At 39.9% G+C, this 11,745-nt stretch overlaps 1 protein-coding gene and 1 long non-coding RNA gene across 13 annotated transcripts in view; both read left to right on the top strand.

The window, feature by feature from the left end:
- Positions 1 to 10,995, top strand: part of LOC116701657 (serine/arginine repetitive matrix protein 2) — an 11,724-nt gene extending 729 nt beyond the window's left edge. The window contains exons 2-7 of one of the 12 annotated variants that reach the window (XM_032535495.1): positions 1 to 12; positions 1,229 to 1,802; positions 1,836 to 2,352; positions 7,721 to 7,828; positions 8,090 to 8,404; positions 8,499 to 10,995. In XM_032535495.1, the coding sequence (XP_032391386.1) occupies positions 1,270 to 1,802; positions 1,836 to 2,352; positions 7,721 to 7,828; positions 8,090 to 8,404; positions 8,499 to 8,726 (1,701 nt within the window). In that variant the 5' untranslated portion in view covers positions 1 to 12; positions 1,229 to 1,269 and the 3' untranslated portion in view covers positions 8,727 to 10,995. Of the gene's footprint in view, positions 13 to 1,228; positions 2,512 to 2,655; positions 2,902 to 7,720; positions 7,964 to 8,089 lie in introns of those variants that run through there. The other 11 variants (XM_032535499.1, XM_032535498.1, XM_032535494.1 and 8 more) reach the window with 11 other exon arrangements.
- On the top strand, positions 5,281 to 6,748 carry LOC116701702 (uncharacterized). The gene is made up of 2 exons (XR_004334981.1): positions 5,281 to 5,520; positions 6,715 to 6,748. It is a non-coding gene; the product is annotated as an uncharacterized LOC116701702 (long non-coding RNA).
- Positions 10,996 to 11,745: the final 750 nt, after the last annotated feature.

Genomic DNA, 11,745 nt, shown 5'->3' with positions numbered 1-11,745 from the left:
ATTTCTTTTAAGGTGAGATGTGCACACTGTTTATTGTAATAATTTTTCTGCTTCACGCCGCTAGATACTCTTTCCTTCGCCATAGATTTTGAAACTGACTATTACCTGGAAAACAATCTGGTCCATAGTCACAGCGATTGTCTAAGGCCCTAAATGTCACCAAATATATTGTGGTTCAGGTACACTCGAGAATGCATGAGGCTTTACGATTTTTAAAAATAATTTGCAGATTTTTTCAATCTGTAAAAATGCAGGCGAAGAACATAAAATTATTATAGTTTGCATGTTATTGCTATCCCCTATACATCGGTGTAACTTCCCACCACTGCAAGCTTGTAATACAGAAAATAGACAGAGCCGTACAAGACCCATCGAAAAAGATATGTAAACGTGTATTAATTGCTTTCTTAATATTATTTAAAAATACATATGCTTGTGCAATTTCATTAAGCAGTTGTTTACGTAGATTGTATTAGAGCCCTCTGTTTTTTATTTATTTATAGCAAAACAATAATATTGCAGCCACAAATGTTTGTTTTTTCCCCCCAGTAATAATAGTTTTTCTGTAATGCAGAACGCTTTTATGCAGTTATGAGTGGCTCAGTAAAGCATTTGACAGGTAACGTTATAATGCATACTTTCTGGAATAAAGCCTATTATTGCCAAAATTCTATCAAATGTGGGACCCTGGGACAAAGTCTTATCAAATGGGTTCCAGTGGTCTAGTTTGTGCCAGTTTAGAGGTCCTTCAGTGTGAAACGGTTTGGTAACCACTGTTCTATATTACCTTTTATTTAGGTGTCATAGTTCAAATAATGGCAAATTGCATTAAATGTCAAAGATAAATTTTCATTCATTAATATGATAGCATATTGCTGCCACAAAAGTAGACAAACATTTTTCTTCTTCTTTCCTTTAATATTGTTAAGAGATGTTTTGTTTTAGGACATATTGAAATGTGTGTATATTACTTAATTTATATTTGTTTTAAATGTCTCATATTATAACATCTAATTTGTTCACAGGACCTTCTGGTAATTACACTAAAGCAGCCTGTTTTGTTAAAACTAGGGCTCAAACTAGCAATAATTTTAATTTAGTACTAATGGATTTACAAAATAGTTTTTATTTTAATCAACTAATTGTTGCAGCACAAGAATATTTCTTATTGTATTGAAAGATATTATTGATTAAATATCAATTGTGCTTTTCAATGTTCAGTTTACAGGTGCAAACCTAACGGAAGAAGTCCAAGCTGACGGCAAAAGTATGGAAGAAGAAATGAGAACGGCAGAGACAGAACAAGGAGATGTGGCGAGCAATGAGGAAGAGTCCAGTGTAGAAATGACCAACAGTCCAACTAAAAAAGGAAGGGGGAGGCCACAAGGTTCAAAGAAGTTAAAGGTTTGTGTTACAGACGTTAACCTAATGGAGCTGGTTTCAGGCATTTCCAATGGTGGGTCTACACAGCCTCCGAGGAAAAGAGGGCGTCCAAAACTTAAGAAAAACGCGGAGCAGCAAGGAGCAGGAGCCGACCACGCTGATGATTCTGTGCAGTCCCAAGGCTCCAAGAAACACACCAGTGATGAAGACAGTCTTTTGACAGACCGTTCTCCTAAGAAAAGAGGCAGACCAAGAAAGTATCTCAGCAATAGCACCCCTGAGAAGGCTGATACTAAAGACTTACTGAACGGTGGCTCTGATAGACCAAAAGCGAAAAGGGGTCGTCCAAAAGGATCCACAAAGCGTAAGTCAGAAAGTTTACCAAGTGAAGAAACTGAAGGCGGTTTTGTAACACGTCGGAAACAAAGTTGGTCTCCCAATAAGAAGCACAGGCTGGAGACAGAGTTGAGCAGTGAGGGGGAGGAGAACGCTGATGTAAGCCAAAAAGCTAAGATGAGAAGAGGTCGAGGAAGACCTAAAGGCTCTTTAAACAAGAAACCCCCTGCATATAAGGTGCACGGTAAGGTAGGCTGGCCTCGGAGAAGCCTGACTACAAAAGTGAAACGTGGTCGACCAAGAAAACAACCAGCCAAAAGGGGAAGGCCTAGGAAATACCCTTTGCCGTCACCTGATGAACTGAAAAAGCCAAAAGTATGGAAGCCGCTAGGAAGGCCGAGGAAATACCCACGTGTTGATCCTCCAGAGGGGTCTCTACCAGCCCCTCGCAGAAGCTGCGGTCGGCCTCGCAAGTCAGAGTCCAAGAAAGGCGCTCACTTGCGCAAGAATTTGCCTGCCTCTTCATCCTCACCATGCAACCCCAATGTTGGATCCCCGAGAAAGAGGGGCCGTCCCCCAGGTACTCAAAAAAAAGATGCTGGAACCCCGCGGAAAAGGGGCCGCCCCAAAGGTTCAGTCAACAAAAAGGAAGCTCGAAAGGAAACACAGCTCGACGGCCATTCACAAGCAAAGGGCGATTCTTCTCCTGTTGGGGTGGAACGTGAAGCAGAGCTGGCAGAAGACGAGGTGGAGCATGACGGCGCAGAGGCTTCCATGGAGCCCGACACAGAGGCGTATATTGGGGACTACACAGAGGCGTCCATCTGGGACGACACAGAGGCGTCCATCGAGGACGACACAGAGGCGTCCATCAGGGACAAGACAGAGGCATACATTGGGGACAACACAGAGGCGTCCATCAGGGACAACACAGAGGCGTCCATTGTCCACGACACAGAGGCGTCCATTGTGCACAACACGGAGATGACCATCTAGCACGACACAGACGTCCATCATGGACAATACTGAAGAATCACTCATCGATCGTGATGCTTTGAAGTTAGGAACCAGGCTCAATGAACCATCCTGGTCAGACCACAATGTTGCTTTAGCAGTAGAATACAATATCGTCAATGAAAACACATGTTTAACATCTGTTGGTCAGGTAGGCTAAATATTAGCAGCTCTTTGTTTTACTCACAAACTTGTCCATCATGTTTTATTGGGCTTGATTTATTTTTTAAGTACTTTATTTCTGTCATCTGAGTAAGCAGTAGTACTATAATCTTTACTAGAACTGCATGTCTAGTTTTTATCATAGACTGATTGTTCCAGTTTTCATTTAGCTTTCAGATGTGTGTTTGTCAGTTAAATTGTAAATGTAAATGGTGTGTGGGAAATGAGGAAGAGGGGGGGGGAAGTCCAAGCAGATGTTGGAAAAGTCAAACATAGAGAGGAAGTCCTGACATCATATCCGGGCTAGCCTCTGTTCCACTAGCTTCTGTAACTCAACATCAATCTTCATTCATCGCATTCTTGCATTGACTTTTTCAAAAAGTAAATGTGTTCTTGGGGTTGGATTATTTTCACATTTTAGACAACTGGCGTATGAGTACAGAGTGATATCACATTCTTTAAAAATGAAACGTTTTTCGCCAACTGAATTCCAACCTTGACCTGTATTTAGCATATGACAAGAGACTCAAAAACACATGATTAGAACTTTGTTTTCTTAATTTTTGGTGGTAACAATGTATCAAATGACAATGTGAAAGGGTCACTTGTAGCAACAAACCTACAGATGGAAATTGCCATTTTTATTGATTCTGGCAATATTAACCCGTGTATAAACATGTTTTTTTTAAATTAATTTGCTCTGTCCTCTTCTTAACCCTTTTGTTGTCTTCCCATCAATTGTGCAACTTCAAAATATAAAAGTTAAACTTTCTTTTCCCAAAGTTTTGGTCATCTTTTTAGACACTGGTCACCTTCCCCCTAATGTTTTTGAATTATTTTCAACATTATTTTATCAATTTCTTTCTTCAAACTCTATTAAAATAAAACACCCAAATTCAATGAAGGTGCTGAACTGATCTGTTCCTTTTCTTGTGAAGAGTGAGACAGTTTGGATGACAGAAACACAAATTTGTGATGTAGTTTTTGTATTTTAGTTTAAATTTATTTCTTTGTCATGGCATTTAGCCCATCCCACATGACAAGACACTACAAAGTTGTCTAGCAAATGTCTTTGGGTCACATTTTTTTATATCTATATATATATATATATATATATATATATATAAAGAAATTCTGACCTGAGGACAACAGGAGGGATAAGTAGACTGAATTGAATCTGCAACCCCTGACTGCTTTACAGGGCTTTTTAGTGAGTATCATCAGATTTTTTGAAATGTCCAGCCCCAACTTTACTGTTTTGGATCGCTTTCATAGCGTAATATTCGGCTGCAGCAGGCGGCTGTTTTCAGCACACCAAAAACATCTGAAAAAGCCACTGTACAAAGCAGACAACACAGTGAGCAACTAGCTGCTGAACATGGGGGAGCATTTAAAAAGACAAGAAGGAGCTAAACAAGTGAAAATGTAGAATAAATCAGCTAAAACTACACTGAAGGAGAACAGATTAGATTCCAAACTAATAATATTGATGTATTTTGGATTAAGGATATGGGTAATAGTAGTAGGTCTATTTTTAGAAATGAGTTCTTTAAGTTTTTAAAGGTGAGTACAAAAAAAAGATATTATTTCTAGTTTTTAAGTATTTGTTCTACTTCTGGTGCAGTGACTTTTCCCTGTGTGCGATCAAACAAGTTCATCTTCAAGGTTCAGGGGTATTTATCTTATGTTATAAATCTAGTGCCTATGTTTATAAAGTCAGCTATGAACTGCAGCCAATGTGGCTCTAGTGGTCGTGGTGACAGGATAATGGTAAATGTTCATTGTTACAGTAGCGCAAGTAGAGAAGTATTCTAAAGTCAGTCTGATTCGGTTATGTCCGTTATAATATTAGCCATCATGAGCTAATGGTCTAACAGACCAAGTAAGGCTTTTGCAGTGAAACCCCTGAGAGTATTAATTGACCAAGGGGTGATTTATATGAGGCCTACTTATAATTAAACTTTTAAGTTAAGAGAAAGAAGTGTAATTCTCTCTTTCAAAAGTTACATTTTTTGCTCTAAATAAATTATTAAAGCCATGATGTCAGCCAACCATTGTTTTATCACCTCATATAGTCCTGAATAAATGTCCTGTTTGAACGGAAATATGCGTATCTGATGTTTATGTGTCATGCACATACACACGCTCAGTCTACATGGATTTACAAGACACCAAAGATACCATTGTAGTGAGAAAGTGGTGCAAAGAAGTCCCGTCCCCAAGCTCCCAATCTGCCACTAAAAAGATTCCTTAAACAAAAAGCAAGTTTAATTTATAACCTTTCAGCAAGAAGAACTCATCAGAATTTTTTTTGTTGAAAAGTATGAAATTATGATATAATGAGAAATAAATCTTAAAATGGACGTGTGTGGGCTGCTACAGTAGCGTACAGTAAATACAATTCAGTAATGGCCTGGGAGACAGCAGGGATGCTGAGGCGGAACTGAAACTCGGTGCTGACGTTTCTTTCAGAGACTCCTAAACGTCACGGACGGCCGGAAATGGTCGCAAATTTAAACAGCCTTCACAGCAACAATAAGCGCGTACTTTCACTTTATGGGCTGTTTAATGAATCGCTAGTTTATTAAAAATTAAGTTAACTTCTTGCAAAGGATTTCTTTTAAGGTGAGATGTGCACACTGTTTATTGTAATAATTTTTCTGCTTCACGCCGCTAGATACTCTTTCCATCGCCATAGATTTTGAAACTGACTATTACCTGGAAAACAATCTGGTCCATAGTCACAGCGATTGTCTAAGGCCTAAATGTCACCAAATATATTGTGGTTCAGGTACACATCGAGAAATGCATGAGGCTTTACGATTTTTAAAAATAATTTGCAGATTTTTTCAATCTGTAAAAAGCAGGCGAAGAACATAAAATTATTATAGTTTGCATGTTTGCTATCCCCTTACAATCGGTGTAACTTCCCACCACTGCAAGCTGTAATACAGAAAATAGACATAGCCGTACAAGACCCATCGAAAAAGATATGTAAACGTGTATTAATTGCTTTCTTAATATATTTAAAAAGAAATACATGTGCTTGTGCAATTTCATTAAGCAGTTGTTTACGTAGATTGTATTAGAGCCTCTGTTTTTATTTATTATAGCAAAACATAATATTGCCGCCACAAAAGTTGTTTTTTCCCCCCAGTAATAATAGTTTTTCTGTAATGCAGAACGCTTTTATGCAGTTTGAGTGGCTCAGTAAAGCATTTGACAGGTAACGTTATAATGCATACTTTCTGGAATAAAGCCTATTATTGCCAAAATTCTATCAAATGTGGGACCCTGGGACAAAGTCTTATCAAATGGTTCCAGTGGTCTAGTTTGTGCCAGTTTAGAGGTCCTTCAGTGTGAAACGTTTGGAACCACTGTTCTATATTACCTTTTATTTAGGTGTCATAGTTCAAATAATGGCAAATTGCATTAAATGTCAAAGATAAAATTCATTCATTAATATGACAGCATATTGCTGCCACAAAAGTAGACAAACATTTTTTTCTTCATTCTCTAATATTGTTAGGAGATGTTTGTTTTAGGACATATTGAAATGTGTGTTATATACTTTTTATATTGTTTTAATGTCTATATTATAACATCTAATTGTTCACAGGACCTTCTGGTAATTACACTAAAGCAGCCGTTTTGTTAAAACTAGGGCTCAAACTAGCAATAATTTTAATTTAGTACTAATGGATTTACAAAATAGTTTTATTTTAATCAACTAATTGTTGCAGCACAAGAATATTTCTTATTGTATTGAAAGATATTATTGATTAAATATCAATTGTGCTTTTCAATGTCAGTTTACAGGTGCAAACCTAACGGAAGAAGTCCAAGCTGACGGCAAAAGTATGGAAGAAGAAATGAGAACGGCCGAGACAGAACAAGGAGATGTGGCGAGAATGAGGAAGAGTCCAGTGTAGAAATGACCAACAGTCCAACTAAAAAAGGAAGGGGGAGGCCACAAGGTTCAAAGAATTAAAGGTTTGTGTTACAGACGTTAACCTAATGGAGCTGGTTTCAGGCATTTCCAATGGTGGGTCTACACAGCCTCCGAGGAAAAAAGAGGCGTCCAAAACTTAAGAAAAACGCGGAGCAGCAAGGAGCAGGAGCCGACCCCGCTGATGATTCTTGCAGTCCAGGCTCCAAGAAACACAACAGTGATGAAGACAGTCTTTTGACAGACCGTTCTCCTAAGAAAAGAGGCAGACCAAGAAAGTATCTCAGCAATAGCACCCTGAGAAGGCTGATACTAAAGACTTACTGAACGGTGGCTCTGATAGACCAAAAGCGAAAAGGGGTCGTCCAAAAGGATCCACAAAGGTAAGTCAGAAAGTTACCAAGTAGAAAAACTGAAGGCGGTTTTGTAACCAGTCGGAAACAAAGTTGGTCTCCCAATAAGAAGCACAGGCTGGAGACAGAGTTGAGCAGTGAGGGGGAGGAGAACGCTGATGTAAGCCAAAAAGCTAAGATGAGAAGAGGTCGAGGAAGACCTAAAGGCTCTTTAAACAAGAAACCCCCTGCATATAAGGTGCACGGTAAGTAGGCTGGCCTCGGAGAAGCCTGACTACAAAAGTGAAACGTGGTCGACCAGAAAACAACCAGCCAAAAGGGGAAGGCCTAGGAAATACCCTTTGCCGTCACCTGATGAACTGAAAAAGCCAAAAGTATGGAAGCCGCTAGGAAGGCCGAGGAAATACCCACGTGTTGATCCTCCAGAGGGGTCTCTACCAGCCCCTCGCAGAAGCTGCGGTCGGCCTCGCAAGTCAGAGTCCAAGAAAGGCGCTCACTTGCGCAAGAATTGCCTGCCTCTTCATCCTCACCTTGCAACCCCAATGTTGGATCCCCGAGAAAGAGGGGCCGTCCCCCAGGTACTCAAAAAAAAGATGCTGGAACCCCGCGGAAAAGGGGCCGCCCCAAAGGTTCAGTCAACAAAAAGGAAGCTCGAAAGGAAACACAGCTCGACGGCCATTCACAAGCAAAGGGCGATTCTTCTCCTGTTGGGGTGGAACGTGAAGCAGAGCTGGCAGAAGACGAGGTGGAGCATGACGACGCAGAGGCGTCCATCGGGGACGACACAGAGACAGAGGGGTCTCTACCAGCCCCTCGCAGAAGCCGCGGTCGGCCTCGCAAGTCAGAATCCAAGAAAGGCGCTCATTTGTTCAAGAATTTGCCTGCCTCTTCATCCTCACCATGCGACCCCAATGTTGGATCCCCGAGAAAGAGGGGCCGTCCCCCAGGTACTCAAAAAAAAGATGCTGAAACCCCGCGGAAAAGGGGCCGCCCCAAAGGTTCAGTCAACAAAAAGGAAGCTCGAAAGGAAACACAGCTCGACGGCCATTCACAAGAAAAGCGCGATTCTTCTCCTGTTGGGGTGGAACGTGAAGCAGAGCTGGCAGAAGACGAGGTGGAGCATGACGACATAGAGGCTTCCATGGAGCCCGACACAGAGGCGTCCATCGGGGACGACACAGAGGCGTCCATCGGGAACGACACAGAGGCATCCATCAGGGACGACACGGAGGCGTCCATTGTCCACGACACAGAGGCATCCATCGTGCACAACACAGAGATGACCATCTAGCACGACACAGACGTCCATCATGGACAATACTGAAGAATCACTCATCGATCGTGATGCTTTGAAGTTAGGAACCAGGCTCAATGAACCATCCTGGTCAGACCACAATGTTGCTTTAGCAGTAGAATACAATATCGTCAATGAAAACACATGTTTAACATCTTGTTGGTCAGGTAGGCTAAATATTAGCAGCTCTTTTTTTTTACTCACAAACTTGTCCATCATGTTTTATTGTGCTTGATTTATTTTTTAAGTACTTTATTTCTGTCATCTGAGTAAGCAGTAGTACTAATAATCTTTTACTAGAACTGGCATGTCTAGTTTATTATCATAGACTGATTGTTCCAGTTTTCATTTAGCTTTCAGATGTAGTGTTTGTCAGTTAAATTGTAAATGTAAAATGGTTGCTGGGAAATGAGGAAGAGGGGGGGGGGAAGTCCAAGCAGATGTTGGAAAAGTCAAACTATAGAGAGCCGAAGTCCTGACATCATATCCGGGCTAGCCTCTGTTCCACTAGCTTCTGTAACTCAATTCAATCTCTCATTCTGCATTTCTTGCATTGACTTTTCTGAAAAAAGTAAATGTGTTCTTGGGGTTGGATTATTTTCCACATTTTAAGACAAACTGGCGTATGAGTACAGAGTGATATCACATTCTTTAAAAATGAAACGTTTTTCGCCAACTGAATTCCAACCTTGACCTGTATTTAGCATATGACAAGAGACTCAAAAACACATGATTAGAACTTTGTTTTCTTAATTTTTGGTGGTAACAATGTATCAAATGACAATGTGAAAGGGTCACTTGTAGCAACAAACCTACAGATGGAAATTGCCATTTTTATTGATTCTGGCAATATTAACCCGTGTATAAACATGTTTTTTTTTAAATTAATTTGCTCTGTCCTCTTCTTAACCCTTTTGTTGTCTTCCCATCAATTGTGCAACTTCAAAATATAAAAGTTAAACTTTCTTTTCCCAAAGTTTTGGTCATCTTTTTAGACACTGGTCACCTTCCCCCTAATGTTTTTGAATTATTTTCAACATTATTTTATCAATTTCTTTCTTCAAACTCTATTAAAATAAAACACCCAAATTCAATGAAGGTGCTGAACTGATCTGTTCCTTTTCTTGTGAAGAGTGAGACAGTTTGGATGACAGAAACACAAATTTGTGATGCAGTTTTTGTATATTATATATATATATATATATAAAGAAATTTTGACCTGAGGACAACAGGAGGGATAAGTAGACTGAATTGAATCTGCAACTCCTGACTGCTTTACAGGGCTTTTTAGTGAGTAGCATCAGATTTTTTGAAATGTCCAGCCCCAACTTTACTGTTTTGGATCGCTTTCATAGCGTAATATTCGGCTGCAGCAGGCGGCTGTTTTCAGCACACCAAAAACATCTGAAAAAGCCACTGTACAAAGCAGACAACACAGTGAGCAACTAGCTGCTGAACATGGGGGAGCATTTAGCGGCTGAAGATTGAGATATTTCTCAAAGGAGTTAGAAGAGACCTCCAAATGAAAATGTTTTTGCCTAACTGGATGTGTAAAAATGCAACTTTTTGCTAACAGGTTTGCCATATCAAGCTAAAAGGTATGTCAACATTGTGTACTGAAACAACTTCTTTCGCTGAAGGGGCCAAAACAATTTTTGCAGGTTTAAGCCATTATAGCCTTATGCCTTATGAGGAATTGTTAAAGGCTGCTTAAAACAGACATTCTGAATAAAAAACTATATTAATGCCAAAATTCAAAATGTGAATGTGATTCTGAATAAAGTTTTGCTGCTTCCAGACCAAAACCTGGAACTTGCATTTCCACTTTGGCTCTCTATGGAGAATGTGAGGGGAGTTTGTGGGCTTTCGAGATAAAATACATCAAATGATGTCATACTTTTCTCATTGTTATTTCATAGTTGTGTTTTTGCCTCAATTGCTCAAGTCTTGAATGTACCATAAGTTAGTTACTTAGTTCAATAAGTTGTCCCACACGGGTCAGCCTCTCAACTTTTTCTTTATGCATTCGACAGGACAAAAAGCTTGGTACCAAACGCCTTCTCGCCAGAAGATTGATCAGCTAGAAGATTTCCTCTTCCATTTGTACAAATGACTTTTTCAGTTAAGAAATAAGTGAAATAACTATAGCAAACTAAATTTGTTTGCTATAGTTATTTTACTGTTTTCTCTAAATGTTAACATGTAGCTGCGCAGCCTTTGCTTTTTTTTCTAACTTGGGACTGACATGAGATTACATTCACGTGATTGGATGATTTCACAAACTTTATTTTTTTTTTGTGTAAAAATTGCGTGCCATGGGTCAAACAATTGAAGTCTCTAAATGCCAGATTGTGCTTCGGTGTGTCAAGTTATTCAAATTTGATCTGGCTTTGTGAAGTCAAATCATTTTAAGTGGACATATTTGGATTTTGTGTGTGTTAAACAAGAACTCAATCATTTGTGAGATTATGCTCTTGAAATAAAATGTGGATCTTGCTGTTTTATTTTCCAGTGTGGTGTGATATTTGGTTTATGTATGGCTCATTCCAGACAGTTTACAAAACTTAATGATGTAGGCAAATACATAGGCAATATTTCTCTGTTTATTATAGGGTTAGTGGGCAGAAGCTCCATCCTTACCAGTCCTGTTTGAACACTTGACTGACGTGCTGTGGACCTGAGTCAAGTTAAAGCTGTGTTTGTTTGGACAGATGAAACACTCTACAAGTCAATTTGTAAATGTAATGTAAATGTGCTGTATTTATATAGCGCTTTTCCAGTCTTAACAACTGCTCAAAGCACTTTTACATCTACAGGATACATTCACCATTCACACACATTCATACACTGTGGCCGGGGCTGCCGTACAAGGTGCCACCTGCTCATCAGATATACATTCATACACACTCACACTCCGATGCGCAGCACCAGGGGCAACTCGGGGTTCAATGTCTTGCCCAAGGACACTTCGACAATGACTGCAGGGGCGGGGATCGAACCACCAACCTTCCGATTGGCAGGCAACCGCTATACCACTGAGCCACAGCCGCCCCATTTGTGCGTAGATACAAAAATATATTGTAAAATATTTTACAGGGTGCGTTGGCATTATATGTTATCGTTAGGACCAAGCTAAGTGCCGGACGCAGCAACTGTGCCTCGGGAAGGAACTTGTTGGTGGATTGTACACATAGAGTACAACCTCTCATATTAAGATGGTTGTCGAGTGTGTGATGAGAATTTAATTAAAAAAA

This window comes from Etheostoma spectabile, chromosome 14 (assembly GCF_008692095.1).
Source record: "Etheostoma spectabile isolate EspeVRDwgs_2016 chromosome 14, UIUC_Espe_1.0, whole genome shotgun sequence".
NCBI lineage: Eukaryota > Metazoa > Chordata > Actinopteri > Perciformes > Percidae > Etheostoma > Etheostoma spectabile.
Note: the sequence above shows the minus strand (reverse complement) of the source record. Positions and strands in the feature narration are given on the sequence as shown.